At 47.8% G+C, this 15765-nt stretch overlaps 1 protein-coding gene across 16 annotated transcripts in view; it reads right to left on the reverse strand.

Annotated features, from left to right (window-relative positions):
- The window catches only part of PTPN21 (protein tyrosine phosphatase non-receptor type 21), a 77055-nt gene extending 63205 nt beyond the window's left edge, over positions 1-13850 (reverse strand). For 4 of the 16 annotated variants that reach the window (XM_081510343.1, XM_081510340.1, XM_081510341.1 and 1 more), the window contains exons 1-2: positions 13491-13850; positions 8827-9206 (exon numbers count right to left, since the gene is read on the reverse strand). In XM_081510343.1, coding sequence (XP_081366469.1) covers positions 8827-9006 — 180 coding nt within the window. In that variant the 5' untranslated portion in view covers positions 9007-9206; positions 13491-13850. Of the gene's footprint in view, positions 1-8826; positions 11220-13490 lie in introns of those variants that run through there. The other 12 variants (XM_081510344.1, XM_081510338.1, XM_081510349.1 and 9 more) reach the window with 11 other exon arrangements.
- Between the last annotated feature and the right edge of the window lie 1915 nt (positions 13851-15765).

The following is a 15765-nucleotide window of genomic DNA, read 5'->3' on the forward strand; positions in this document are numbered from 1 at the left end:
GCAGGGGGCCTGGGTTCGATCCCTGGTCAGGGAACTAGATTCCACATACAACTAAAGATCTAGCATGCCAAATACTGCAACTAAGAGTCGTTGTGACCAAACAAATTAATTAAATAAATAATAAATATAAAAAAAAATAAGAAAATAAATTTGCTTCAGATGGTCCAATGCTGCTGCTGCTGCTAAGTCGCTTCAGTCGTGTCCGACTCTGTGCGACCCCATAGACGGCAGCCCACCAGGCTCCCCCGTCCCTGGGATTCTCCAGGCAAGAATACTGGAGTGGGTTGCCAGAATATATCACACTAAAATATTTACTGATCTTTGTCTATAAGTCAATCTTACCTGTTTTATAACATACATACCCGAATAAGTAACTGCTCAGACCAAAGGCTTAAAAGTTTGCAGGTATTATACTCTTACCTTACACATATTTCAGCTATTTTTAGAGTCCAAATGAAAATAGCTAGTACAGACGGAAATGCGCATGAAATTCTTGAGGCCTACTCAGATAACAGTCAAGATAAGGTCAGTGGATATTTGGAATACCTAAGACGCTAATTTAAAATAAAACACGCTGATGGCCAAGAACACTTTCTAAAGTAGTGCTTGAGAGTAGTGGTTTGTATTAAATGCTTGATTCCTCTTCGATTCCAACAAATCCCTCAGCCAAAAAATGTCCCTATTTGCCAGAAAACACTGTGAGAAGAACCGGTTTAAAGTTGACCAAAGAAGCTGCCGTTCCCCTGACAGAGCAACCTCACCCTAGAGAGGCTCTGAAATACACGCTCTAAGTATTTCAGAAGAATCCCAAAATGAAAAAGAAAAAAGTCTAAAGAAAAGAGGCTCTCTGCTACCTCTGCTCAAAGTCTGTAAATGTTCAACTCTCTCCAGGAAGTAAAATCATACAGCAAATAAAGGCTGACTTAACTGAACTGTGGTCTCTGCTTATCAGTCTAAATTCAAAGCAAGAACCTTAATTTTTAAACTAAGTAGACATTGATTCAGCCACCGTGTACTGTAAGGCGGTGGTGGTCGCGTTATTCCCTCAGTCGTGTCTGACTCTCTGTGACCCCATGGACTGTAGCCCAGCAAGCTCCTCTGTCCATGGGCTTTCCCAGGCAACAATTCTAGAGTGGGTTGCCGTTTCCTTCTCCAGGGGATGTTCCCAACCCAGGGATCGAACCTGCTATCTCCTGCGCTGCAGGTGGGTTCTCTACCGCTGAGCCACTGGGGCAGCCCACACTACAAGGTAGAAGCATCATTTCAGACGCCGGCGATGCAACAGTCCCAATGTGAGGGAGGTTACATTCCAAGGAATAAGAACTTGGCATGTATGTGATGCATTTCAAACACAATTTAAAAAACATTTTCTGAATATCTGTGATAAATCAGAACAAAGTAACCAAATATCAAATTATAATTTTAAAATGAGAGGCCCTAGTAAGAACTTCTAAGTTTTGCTAGACTTTTCAACTTTTTCAACAAAATGCTTCAGAGGTAACCTTAGGGGTGCTTAGTATCCATTTGACAACTGTTATTTGGAAAAGCTATGTATGTGTGCTGTACATGCAGAAAACAATGGGGATCCTTGTTCCCTCTACACAAAATATTCACAAACTGCTGAAAGAAAACTGCCCTCTAAAACTTCAGTTATAAAACTAACACCTAATGTATCACAGCAGAAGCATGAAAACATTATCTTCAAAAGGTTTCCAGGTTTGTTTTTTTTCTTTTTCGGCTGTGCCACAGGGCTTGCAGGATCCTAGTTCCCTGATCAGGATCCAATCCAGACCTGGTAGTGAGAATCTTCACCTCTGGACCACCGGGAAGTCCCCAAAAGGTTTCCAGAATTTTTAAAATGTCCTTTTTTCCTAACTGGAGATCTAAAAACTTAAAAACTCCAAATGCAAATTTAAGCTGAATGAGAACATTAAGATAAAGACATGCTATAAAAGAAATTACATTTCCCCTGCTCTCTGCCATGCGAGGAGACAGATATCAGCAAGCCGCCAGCCAGAAGAGAAGAGGGCTCTCACAGAGCCGGACCATGCTGACAACTTGACCTTTGACCCCTAGCCTCCAGAACGGTGAGAAATCACTCTCTGTGGTTTATGAGCCACGCCATCTATGATATTTGGTTAGAACAGCCTGAGTGGACTAAGACATACACCAAGAAGCGGAATAGCTGGATCACATGCATGTGAGGTACCGTGAGGGGGCTTGGGGGGGTGGGAGGTAGAAACCAGTTCTGCTGGGTTCTCCGAAACTCCATAGACTGCAACGCCAGGCACAGGCCCCCGGCAGAGAGTGCCTAGCAAGTTTCGATGAATGTGTATCAGTGAATGAAAACACACACAAAAGGATTAAAACCTACGGAGCAAGGGTAGTCTACTGAGCAAGACGCTGCAGAAAGGGAGCCTCCCTGGGGGCTCAGTGATGGAGAATCGGCCTGCCGGGGCAGGAGACCCGGAAAGACACCCGATCCGGGAAGATCCCACACATCACAGAGCAGCTAAGCCGCAAGCCACAGCCCCCGGGCCTGAGCTCCAGAGCCCAGGAGCCGCAACCACCGAGCCCGCACGCCCCGGAGCCCCGGAGCCCGCGCTCTGCAGCAGCAGCCACCGCAAGGAGAGAGAAGCCTGGACCAGCTGGAGGGGAGGCCCTGCCCTGCTCACCACAACTAGAGGAAAAAAACCCGCACACAGGAACGGAGACCCAGCACAGGCAAGATAACAAATGAACACACAGTTTTTTTAGAAAATAAATAATATTTTGCAGTGAATCTAATTAAAACCCATAATAGCACAATTCAAATGTGATTATCAAATGTAATATAAGATTTAAAAGAATTCCTGCGAAAAAGACACGCCTTAGAGAAAAAATATAAACCGTTAAGTCAAAATTTCATTATTTTTTTTGTTTGTTTGAATCCTAGAGGTTAGTTTGAGAGCAAGAAGGAAGAAACACAGAAATAAAACCTAAGAAAGAAGTAAAGACCTACTGAAGCTCTATTTGTGGGCAGTGACACTGTACAAAGTAATTACCACTGGCATGAAAACAGAGTTCAAATATAACTGCTAAATTACATTGGTATACTAAAATTCTGTTTACTAACGTAAGAAGTACAATTACCAGTGGCCACTCTACTTACTTATACTATCAATATAAGAACATTTTATAAAACAGACATGTAGTCTCTTAGTAAAAGGAAGAAGCAAAGATACTTACAAAAGAAAGAAAAGAGTTAATTTGAAGAGGTCAGTCAGCATCGCTGGAAATGGGAGTCACAGATAACAATGACGGGGCTGAAGAATAACACTCACCAAGAGTTTCCTAAATGCCAGGGGCTCTGCTCAGCTTTATACCTAAGATCGTATCCTCACAACCCCTGTCAAAGAGATAATATTATCATCCCCAACTTACAGATGAAAAACCACTGGACTTGAGAAATTAAGTAACTGGCCCAAGAGCACACAACCGGTGGCTGGCAACGCTGGGATCCAAACCCGGGTGTTTCTAACCCGACCGGCAGACGTCTTAACCAGTCGCTGAACAGGCGGGCCTCCTCAAGAGGCTGACGGACGCAGCGCCGGCCGCAGATGGCCCAGACGGGACACTGAGACGAGGAGCTCGGCCTGTGCTGGAGGCACGACTGCTCCCGTATGAAGGTATACGCAAGGCTTCCTGGGCGACTTCCCGTCTCTGATTCCACGCTCAGCAAGCAATGTCCGGGTCGCTCTGACCCCCACGTGGCCTGCCTACAGGGAGATGCTGGCCTAGCCAGAGGGCACACACTGGGAGCCCTCCTCCTAATTTAGATGAGATACGGGCATTCTGTATCTCATCGGACATGACTACACTTGCATCCTGGTTTTACAAATTCCCAACGAGCTGGGGTAACACAGGGCTTACTCTCTGAAACAGGTCTTCAGGTCTGACCGTCTCACTTGAGGCTGTAAAATTCTTTCAGAGACACGCTGCCCCGTGGCTGACACATTCTTGTCTCATCACCTCCATCAAACCTCTGTCACACACACTTTCAAAATTAGAAAGTTTCTCTAATTCCCCTTAAATTCTGTAAAGGCTCTGACAGCCTCTCTTGAAACAGTGTTATGAAACTCAACGACATGCAAGGAATTTCAACAGCTCTGAGAGGCTGCTGCTATCACAAACAGCAATGTTTTCCTGCAGCAATCCGCCCCCTCCCCCCATTTAAAAGGCCACTTTTCACAGCTCCAATATGGTGGACTCAGAAAAAAGCTGGCAATGCACGTGAACTATATTGGATATAAATATACTAACCTTTTAGTTTTTAGTTCCTTAATGTACTATCAAATATCTCACATGGTCAAAGAAAAACTATGAAGACTGACAAACACTATTTAATCACACATTCAGCTTAAGAAATAAAAGACTACTCTACAGGTGAAGCTGCCACATATAGCATTATAATGGTATTACTGCATAGAGCTTATAACTGTCATAATAGAAAAAAGAAAGTGAAAGTCACATCCAGCTCTTTTCGACCCCATGGAATAGTCCATGGAATTCTCCCGGCCAGAATACTGGAGCAGGTAGCCGTTCCCTTCTCCTGGGGATCTTCCCAACCCAGGGATCAAACTCAGGTCTCCCACACTGCAGGCGGATTCTTTACCAGCTGAGCCACCAGGGAAGCCCAAGATACTGGAGTGGGTAGCCTATCCCTTCTCCAGTGGATCTTCCCGACACAGGAATCAAACCAGGGTCTCCTGCATTGCAGGCGGATTCACAATAGAAGTGAAATGATATTCAACTATCAAAGAAAGTAAAGATTTATCCTATCAGCTTAAATTTGGGCAGTAGCAAAATCTTATCAGCCACATCTACATGCTGTTGCCTCTGAGTTTTCTTGACGGGAGACTAGTGCAAGATAACATACCGCTATCTCTTGAATGAATCTCATGAGTGATGTATGGACACAAATAAGAACAGACGCTGCCCTGACTCAGATGATTTCTAAGTCACTGGGTAGGATTAGGCCTGGGCCTAAGCCACCTGTTTATATCCTACAGTGCAGAGCTTCTGAAGCTTTGAAAAGTTTGCCATACAAACTAACTTTCTAACCATGACTGTACTAAAATGTTGGAAATGGTGGGACAGTCTGTCGGGGGCAAGACCTTTTCTAGGGATCACAGCTGTTCCCAGCTACAGCACTCTTCCTTTCTGTTAAAAATCACTCTCATTATATACCCACAGCTGGATGAAGCTGCTTGTTTCTGAGTCTGATAATCTCAAACAAGGGATGGCAGCTTCTCTGGGCCTCTTGACTAACAGAGAAGCAAAGCAATGCCTGTGGCTTCGGTTCAAGCTGTGCTTATTAAGCACATTTCACATCTTAACATATTATCCATAGTTAATTTATTATAACTGATAAACTGACCACAGTTCTTCAAGAAATTGACTCTAGTGGTTACAGGCACACCAAGTGCATGAGGAAGAAATCACAGGAAAAAGAAACCAAGATAGGAAAAATGGGTGAAGGGAGTAGAAAAGATGGGACTAAATAAATGCAAGCAGGCAGGACCCGTCACTGAGGCGGGCTCTTCTGGTTTACTTTCCCCTTCTTGGGCCGCTTCGTGTCCTTCTAAGGTTCCTCTCACCTGAGCTCCAGACCCGCGTAGGCTCTGCCCGCTCAGCATCTCCAACTGGCCCCGGGAACTCAGCGCGGCGGAGTGCGCGGCCCACACACCTCCGCCAGCTCCTGTCAGGGCTGCTCTTCCTTCTGTGTTTCTTCCCTCGGGGGCAATCCCCACCGTTCACTGGAAACCTTAGGATCCACCTGGACCCTGGCCAGTCCCTCCGCGTCACCTGACAGGTAGATCCCCAAGATCTGCAGACTCGGCTCACTTCTCAGCCCCATCCAAATCCAAGTGACTACCATCTGCACCACAACCACTTTTCTAATCATTTTCTCCAGAGGCGTCACGACTTCGTAAAACAACCACACCACGTGTGTGTTTAAAAAACTCTTCACTGGGACTTCTCTGGCAGTCCAGGGGTGAAGACCCTATGCTTCTACTGCAGGGGGCACGGGTTTGATTCCTGGTCTGGGAACTATGCCTCGCAGTGTGGCCAAAAAAAAAACCAATTTTTTTTAATAAAGTTAAAAAATAAAAACTCTTCACTAACTTCCTAATTTTCAGGACAAACCCATTTGATAAGAACCCCGCACTGGGTGGCCCCTGGTCTGCAGCCTTACCTCTCCCTCCTCAGGTGCCAGGTAGATTACCCGCCTCATGTCTCTGGCCATGTGGGGACAGTCTTTTCCAGCCCCTGACTGTCCCAGCTCAGACATCACTCGCCCCAGGAAGCCTTCCCTCCGCTGCCTCTCCCTAATGTCTACAGCACCTCCTGCTTCCCTCTTCATCACGTGCATTGTGCCTATTTCTTATCGGTATCAACACTAGGCTGAGCTCCCGGTACCTATGTGCTGTTCAGTCGCTCAGTCATGTCCGACTCTTTGTGACCCCATGGACTGCAGCAGGCCAGGCTTCCCTGTCCTTCACCATCTCCCAGAGTTTGCTCAGACTCATGTCCATTGGGCTTCCCTGGTGGTTCAGCTGGTAAAGAATTCGTCTGCAATGCGGGAGACCTGGGTTGGGGAAGATGCCCTGGAGAAGAGAATGATACCCACTCCAGCATTTTGGCTTGGAGAATTCCATGGACAGAGGAGCCTGGAGGGCTACAGGCCATGGGGTCACAAAGAGTTGGACATGACTGAGCAACTTACCCCTCCCTTTTGTGTCCAATGAGTTGGTGATGCCATCCGACCACCTCATTCTCTGTCGCCCCCTTCTCCTCCTGCCCTCCATCTTTCCCAGCATCAGGGTCTTTTTCAACGTGCTTGGCCCTTAATACGTCTTTAATACTGACTGATGAAATGATGGGATGCTCACCAGGGGCATCTATTCCTCATCTATTCCTGACTTTTCATAAACTATAAACTAGCAGGATTTCCCAGTTGAGACTATAACATAGGCATTTAAGAGAAATAACTAGCTTTTCCATCTTTCTGTTACCCCAGAACCAGGGAGCCAAAGACCAGAAGAGACCTGAGTTTAATTAGAGCCCTTTTCTTCACAGGCCTTACATAGCATTTTAAATGCAAGACATTATGTGGATGCTTGAGGATGCCACAACTTCCTATAGACTGGATCAGGGCTTTCCCAGGAAAATCCTATGATTACTATAACAGACTACAGTTATCGGAGCTATGGCTTTACACACACATTAAATCACACAGTCACTCTGAGTGTTAGGCACCACTGTTAGCCCAAGGTTCAGATGAGGGAACCAGAGCTCAGACAGGTCACATTCCTCACCTAAGGTTAAAAAACTAGATTGATGCAGAAACCAGAATTCAAACCGGAACATGTCTCTTGAAATTTGGCTTGACCTGTGGAAAATAAAGGGCTTCCCTTGGTGGCTCAGATGGTAAAGAACCTGTCTGCCACTGCAGGAGACGTAAGAGACCCGGACTCGATCCCTGGGTTGGGAAGATCCCATAGAGGAGGGCATGGCAACCCACTCCAGTCTTCCTGCCTGGAAAATCCTATGGACAGAGGAACCTAGCCGGCTACAGTCCAAAAGGTCACAAAGAGTTGGACACTACTGAAGTGACTTAGCATACAGGTACACACGTGCAAAAGAGTCACTGAATGCTGAACAAATGAATGAAGTCAGTAAACTCTATCAGGATGAACCATGTGGGATCAATACTAGAAGGTAAGAACTACTTGGACACTCCAAAATGCATTCCTTTTTTCTTTTTTTCCTTTTTTTTTTGAAGTGGCTTAAAACAACTGTTTTATCTTGCTCACAGTTCTATGGGTAAAGAATTTGGGCAGGGCTTGCCTAGGTGTCCGCTGGATGCCTGGGGGCTGAAAGGATCCATTTCCAAGATGGCTTCTTCTTGCAGATGCACTCATGTATTCCTGTTTCATTTTGGATTACATTTTGGGAGAACATTTAAACATTTTCAAAACTCGGGCGTTGTGGGGATATCCCTGGTGGTCCAGTGGCTAAGACTCCACACTCCCAACCCAGGGGTCCGGGGTTCCATCCCTAGTCAGGGAACTAGATCCCACACATGGGAGCTAAAAGATCGTGCATGCCGCAACTAGGACCTGGCACAGCCAAATAAATAAATAAAAGTGTAAGGGAAAAACAAACCTAATTTCAGTTCAGTCACTCAGTGGTGTTCAACTCCTTGAGACCCCATGGACTGCAGAACGCCAGGCTTCCCTGTCCATCACCAACTCCCAGAGCTTACTCAAACTTAGGTCCATCGCGTCGGTGATGCCGTCCAACCATCTCAGGCCTTGTTAATTCTTTTAAGGGGCATCCCCAAGAAAAGGCCTCTTTGCTCTGTTTCATTCCTTCCTCATGGGGAGAGGGGCTCACAGGCTCAACTCAGATTATCCTAGTGCCTGTATGCTAAACCACTTTAGTGGTGTCCGACTCTTTGCTACCCTTTGGAGCTGTAGCCCTCCAGCCTCCTCTCTCCATGCAATTCTCCAGGCAAGAATACTGGAGTGGATTACCATGCCCTCCTCCAGGGGATCTTCCCCACCCAAGGCTGGAACCTGGGTCTCCTGCATTGCAGGTAGCTTCTTTACCATCTGAGCCAGCAGGGAAGCCCCGGATTATCCTGGCCAGGGAGGTACTTTGAGAAGACACAGCCAGCATGCATCTATAGTAGCTTGGAAGTAAGGAGCAAAATTCCGCGGGAGAAGCCTGCAGTTTTGGGGGGGGGTTTTTGGCGGGGGGGTTGGGGGGGTGGCTTACCTCCCGCAGCTCCAGTCTTTGGGCCACAGCCTCCAGGCTCTCCTGGCCAGTGCTCTCCACGGACAGCGTGAACTCTACAAACTCATTGTTGAGCAGCTGGATCCGGGCAACTAGGCAGCTCTTGCTGGATACGGTGTAGCGCCGCGTGCGTTTTAGTTTCAATCCAAATGGCAGTGGCATCTTCTTCTCCCTTCAAGAGCTGGAGGGGTAAAAAGTGAACAGCACCGCCAGCAGTCCAGGGGTGGTGATGGCCAGAGAAAGGGATCCTGTCCCGACGGGAGGAGCACTGCGGAGTCTTCCGACTGCTCACCCAGCAGCTCCTGCCATCAAAAAGCAACCGAGTCTCCAAAGACCAGGTGATGGGAGCACCCACGCCAGTGCTGGGGAAAGAGGAACGCTGGTTACAGGAGCGACAGCAACTCCGGCTTTGTTTTTAAAAATAAAAATCAATAAAAGCTGTATCTAAGGAATAAGCTTTTCCTCCCCTCCGGGGAAAAAAAAAAAAAGGAAGGCCTCAGCAGGATCTGGGAGGGGCTGGAGAAGTTCCCCAGCAGAGGTGTCTTAGGCCCGGCTCAGACTCCACCCCTCATTCGGTTCCACAAATAGTGGCTACCACGTGCGGCCACCTTCGGGATTAAACGAGATGAGGGCTGGCACACTATAGCCCCAACTTTAGTAGCAAGCATCAGTGGTCCTCTTTCTATTTTAAAGTTTTGTGTTCTTTTTTTTTTCATAGTTAACTCTTTTTGGCTCCTCGATACTCCAACTGTATCTTTAGCCCTTAACTGAGTTAACTGCAAAAAAAAAAAAAAAAACCACCACCCTCCAAAAGAGCTACGTTTAATTGTAAAAACCCAAAACAAAAACCTCCAAAAGAGCTACGTTCGAGTCCCAATTAGGCAAATTAACCCTGAACCCGAAAGGAATCATCCCCTGTCACATAGGGCAGCTGTGAGGTTCAAACGGGGTGAACACTTAACAGGCATTTGCAGAACTTCCCGGTTTACAAATATTTACGTCACCATTTCGATTTATTTATAAACAAACTGTAAAAGACTCTACACGCGCCGGTGACCGGGTTACCAAGCTGACAGGCTCTGAGAAGCCTGGCCCGCTCCCGTCTCCGGACGGGAACGCCCAGAGGCAGTGAGCCTGCCCCGAGGCTGCTCCACAGCCCAGAAGAGGAGCGGGACGAGGCTTCAAAGTCCATCCTGAGGCAAAGCGCTCAACTAGCCCGTGCGGCCGACAGCGCCGAGGGCTCCGACTGCGCGCTCCCGGAAGAGCGGGCGGCGTTGCCCGGGCAACCGGCGGCCTCGGCGGCGCCGGAACCCTCCTCCTGCCGCCGCGTTTCCGAACGGACGCTCCAGGAGGAAGGACGGGCTCGGGCTGACGCCGGAGGGAACGCTTAAGGGACCCGGCTAGAGCTGCCACAGACAAGCGTGCGGTTTGTGCGGGGTCTGTTACCTCAGAACTGCCCCCCATACCCCAAACACGTGACGTAAAACTTTTAAAAGCACACCAGTTGGTGTGTTAATTCCTGGGCGGAAGCAAAACGGCCTTGAGCGGCAGCTTGGAACTTTGACACTGACAGGATTTTTTTGGAATTTTTTTTTTTCCCCTCAACAAGCGGGCAAAATCGCAGATATCTTCAGAATCCCGGGACGGCCCCCGCCCTCCGTTGTCTTCTGAACAGAGGCTGCCTCCGAAGGACGCAGCCTTGGGCTCGGTCGCAGCTGGTTACGCTGAGCCGGGGCCGGGAATCGCGCGGAGGGGCAGCGTCAGCCCCCAGACCGCTCTCAGCCAGCGGACACGGAAGGCGGTCCTCCGCAGAAGCGACGCTCTCTCGGCCTCACAGCGGGGCGGGCTGAGCTGGGGGCCGACCCCAGACTCCTCCTCCTCGGTCTCGCCTCTCCCGCTGCGCCTCAGGCCCAGAGGTGACGGGCTCTCAGGGCTGGGCCGGGGTGGGCAGAACCAGCGTTCAGCTCTTGTACTAGGCTCTGGCAGACCTAACACTTTATAATTCCGTCTCACTGAAATGTACTGAGTCTCTGAGGTCAAGGCAGTGGAGTGGGCCTTTGGGCGTGTGTGCTAAGTCGCTGCAGTCCTGTGGGACTCTGCGACCCCACGGACTGTAGCCCACCAGGCTCCTCTGTCCATCGGATGCTCCAGGCAAGAATACTGGAATGGGTTTGCCATTCCCTTTCTCCAGGGGAATCTTCCTAACCCAGGGATCGAACCCCCTGTCTCTTAGGTCGACCTGCATTAGTCAGGCGGGTTCTTTATCACTTGAGCCACCGGGGAAGCCACCCCCGCCCCCCGACAGTGGGCCTTTAGAGAAGTCTAGTGAAAGTCGCTCGGTCGTGTCCGACTCTCTGTGACCCCATGGACCATACAGTCCATGGAATTCTCCAGGTCAGAATACTGGAGTGGGGAGACGTTCCCTTCTCCAGGGGATCTTCCCAACCCAGGGACGGAACCCAGGTTTCCCGCATTGCAAGGGGGTTCTTTACCAGCTGAGCCACCAGGGAAGCCCTACAGAAAGTCTAAAAGGAATCAATTCCTAAGCCGTCCTTGCTCTTAAGTAGATTACAAGCATGCTATAATTACATACATGGCCGAATCTCTAGTAAGGACCCAACCAGGACTTTTTGCTTTTTGTTTTTGTTGTCTGGGTTTGGATTTGGGTTTTGTTGTTTGAGCTCTGGTTATCCACAAATAGCCAGAAAAATAAAAGTTAAAAACAAGCAATAGAGGAAGAAGGCCAGAGGAAAAAAGACAACTAGAAGTACATAAGCCACTGTGTTAATGTAACAGTATTTGCTGCGTGCCTCTGGAAGGTAAAGCACCTTACTAAAGAAGGGAGGAGCAGATAGACATTATGAAAAGACATGGGCTCTACCTGCAGTTTTCAGTGCTGTTGTTTGTCAGGGTATAAACCAAATAGATCGTTGAGACAAAATGAAAAGTAAAAAAAATCAAGAAGAGAGAACTTGAAATAATAAGCTTTCAACTAGAAAAGTGCCTGTGAGCCATGAGTGTATAAATTTTAAAAGATTATGGATACCCTTATAGATTGATATGCTAAATACCCTATCAAGAGATAAGGTAATGAATTTAAATTTTACATACAAATTATGGTAACTGGAAACAGAAGAGTTAAGCTGTCCAGAGGAAAGATGAAAATTTGTATTGGGGATGTTCAAACATGGTATTCTCTTCACTGCAAATATAGAATTATGCCTTGAAGGCAGTATATACTACATTATATAACTTAATTATCAACTTAAGCTCTGATGAAGCAGAGTAAAACTTGGCTGTCCCTGAGTTTGAAATGTTTTACCGCATCAAGGATAAAGACAAGCCATTGTTTTCTCTTTTTTATTTTGGTATATGTGATAAAAAGTAATTGAAAAACTTGAGGGGTATGTGTGTGTGAAACAATTTACACAATTTTCAGTTATATACAGTGTTTGCTACCAAATAGTGTCCTAAAGTTACGAATGTTTGAATAGAGGAGTAGAAACTGAAGATGCTTTGAGGGGGGGGAGTGTATGTTTCAGGTGTAAAATAATATGAAATAATTTGAAAGGTAGCTGGGTCTGGAAGTCTTAACTGATTAACTACTAAACAGACATTCACAATTAGCTTTTGCAGGAAAATATACTAAGATATTTTCTCTACAAAATCACTTTGTTTTGAAATTTAAAAAAATAGTTATATGTTAATCATGTTCAAGTTTTCAAAAGGTAGACTGAGTTATTTATTCATTTTAATGTTTTTACATCCCCTCTCAGAAGCTTCTCAAATACACTTTTAAATTCTGAATCCTGTAGTTTTCCGCTTTGTTGCTAGAGTCCTCATTACGTGTAATTTTACTAATGATGCTTTCAAATAAAACAATCACTAAAAGTGTATTCTTAGAATAATGTATAGATATATAGCATTAAATCCAACGCATATTTGTCCTGAACACATTTGTGCGTAGAACTCGAGAGTAAAATGTGCTGGAAACAACAGACAACTATTTTCAGAATAAAATTTCTATCATATCCCAAAGTTAAAAAAAAAATCTGTCAGCAACCCTTAGGCATACAGCGGTTGTCACCTGGCGCACGCGAAGTATTCTGAACGCGTTTGCGAGTATACGCTATTATTATAAGGCTTTCTCAGCAAAAAAAGAAAATAAGACGGGCATGCCAAGAGCGGCCAGTCTAATCAGGATTTGCAGAAATCACAAGTCGGAATTTGCAGACCCAAGAATTCTTTTTTCCCGAGTCAACACTCCTTACTCCAACACCAAAACAAGCCATCACCACGAAACAGTCCTTCGCTCCTCTCCTCGCCAAAGTTATCTGGCAAATCTCGCACTTAATATTCCGAGAGGCACAAACATGCCTAAGACTTTTAAAGCCCCGATGCAGAATTAAGCCACTCACGATCAACCGAGGAGCTCCGAATACAAGTTCAAGACCCCTCTGGAAATGCCTCAAGTAGACGGGAGAGAGCCTGAAAGAGTTTTCCCTTTGTTACGCTCGCCCCTGCCTCGGGTCTGGGCAGCCGGGACGCCTCCTCCCCGGACTCGGGGGTGCCGGCTGGCGGACACAGCCCCGCGCTCGGCCCCCGCTGCCCCCCGCGCCTCGCGGGCCGGGGCCCGGCGCCCTCACCTGCTCCCGCCGCCGCATCCTCGGGGCCGCGCGCCCCGCTCAGCGGCCCGCCCCGCGGGGCCCCGTCGCACTGCCGCCGCAGCCGCGCCCGCACTCCAGCCCGCGCCGCGGCGCGCTCACGGGGCCCGCGCGCCTCGCTTCCTGTCTCCCAGGCCCCGGCCCGCCGCGCATTCCCCCGCGCCGAGGGCGGAGGCCCGCAGCTGGGGCCGGCGGCGCCGCACGCAGAGGCCCGGCGCGGGCCGGGCAGCCGGAGGACGCGCGGCCGGAGCAGCGGGGCGGCCGGGCCCGGGCGTCCCTCCCCCGGGCCGGGCGGGCGGGCGGATCCGGAGAGGCGGCGGCGGCCCGTGACCTCAGAGGGCTGGAATGCGGGCGGGGGAGGCGCGGACAGCTGCGCCCGGCCGCCGGGGAGGGGGCGCGCCGCTGCTTGTTTGAATCATATGACCGCTTATTTTAAGAGTTTCCAAATAAAGCGAGGCCTTAAAAATGAGAGGAGGGGGTAACATTTCGGTGCCAGGTGAAGGGTGTTATTCTCGTGTTACTGAGTGATCGGTAAAAGGTTATTATTGCCGGAGTCGTTCGCTTTACTCGTCTACATGTCTGAAAACAGTTCAAATAGTCTATTTCTTCTCCCTTGCTTTCGTCTAAGGGCATACCCCATAAAAAAGGGATTGATAACAGGGTGGCAAGGACTGGTATACCGGGTGGCAAAGTCCCCTTCCCCTAAAAAAGATTGTGTGTGAAAGTCGCTCGGTCGTGTTCAACTCCTTTGCAACCCCATGGACTGTAGCCCACCAGGCTCCTCTGTCCATGCGGTTCTCCAGGCAAGAATACTGGAGTGGATTGCCATGCCCTCCTCCAGGGGGTCTTCCCAACCCAGGGATTGCGCCCCGGTTTCCCGAATTGCAGGCAGATTCTTTACCGTCTGAGCCACCAGGGAAGCCTCCAAAAAGACTGATATGCCTCAAATAACCTGTAGGTCTTCAGCAGAGCTGTATGTTTATGCAGTCCAAAATGGCACTTTTAGGATAGGGGAACTCCAGAGGCCAGTTGTCTGGGTTCAAATCTCAGCTGCCAACGCTAACTAGGTGGAAGACCTTTTGTAAATTTCTTAACCTTTCTGTGCCTGCTCATGTTCTGTGAAATAATGAAAATAATCACTGTGCAGCAACTTGTGTAAAATATACCCGAAGTGCTTCATTTAAGCCCTAATAGCAACTTTTATTATTATATGGTATTATTACACTGCATTATTATTATTATTATTGCCAAGGAATGAAACTGTATGATCCTAACACCATCACAATAGGTGTTTCCTTCTTACTTGGCCAGTGGTTTGAATGACTGGAGCAGAGAAACTTCTGTTATGTAAATTTAATGTAAATTATTTTTAAAATAGTTTTGTTTCTGGAAAGCTTTGTCTTCCTTCCAGCGTATGGACTTTTTTTCTAGTTGCAGCAGCCACCTGCAAGTCAGGTGTGTGGGATCCTGCAGCCAGGGATCTAACCCTGATGCTCAGATTCGTAACCACTGGACCACCCGGGAAGTCCCTGGAAAGCTTTCATATGTTAAATTTCATTTAGATCTCACTTCTTCAACAGTTAACAGACACTTATTGAGTATTTACTCATGGTCCCTGCTCTCAAAGGACTTCTGGTCTAGTGGGTGATAGACCTGCAGACCACACACAAGACCAACAAGGCCTAGGAGGAAAGCTTCCTCCTAGAAGTAGGAGTGCTATGGGAGAACAAACCCCAGGCAAGACTCAGGCTGGGCAATGGAGCTCAAAGCAAATAATAGTGCACATGTTTCTAACTGGGAAAAAAATCAAATCTGCTTATAATTGAATTTCAGCTGGACACCATGAGGGGGTCAATTTGTGTGCAAGGGAAGAAAAGAGAAAATGAGTTGCTTTCTGGTCTCATAAACTAGAAAGACTGAAATTATGTGTGAGTGTTCTCTCTCTCCATCCCCAGCCTATCCTCAGGACCTGCTTGCTACTTCCTCCTTTGAAATGTCTCAGGAATGCTTTCCTCTCTGCGCCTGAATGCCACTTCCCTGCCATCATTCTAGTCCAAACCTTCACCCCTCATCATTTTACATCTAGATTATCGCAGCAAGTGTGGTCTCCATGCCTCTGGTTTCTTTCTTTCTTTTTTTTAAAATTTATTTATTTGACTGCACAGGGACTTAGCTGTGGCACGCGGGATCTTGTGTCATTCAAACTCTCAGTTGCTGCACGTGGGATCTAGTTCCCTGACCAGGGATTGAACCCTGG

Source organism: Giraffa tippelskirchi, chromosome 7 (assembly GCF_054371585.1).
Source record: "Giraffa tippelskirchi isolate mGirTip1 chromosome 7, T2T-mGirTip1v1.2.pri, whole genome shotgun sequence".
Classification (NCBI taxonomy): Eukaryota; Metazoa; Chordata; class Mammalia; order Artiodactyla; family Giraffidae; genus Giraffa; species Giraffa tippelskirchi.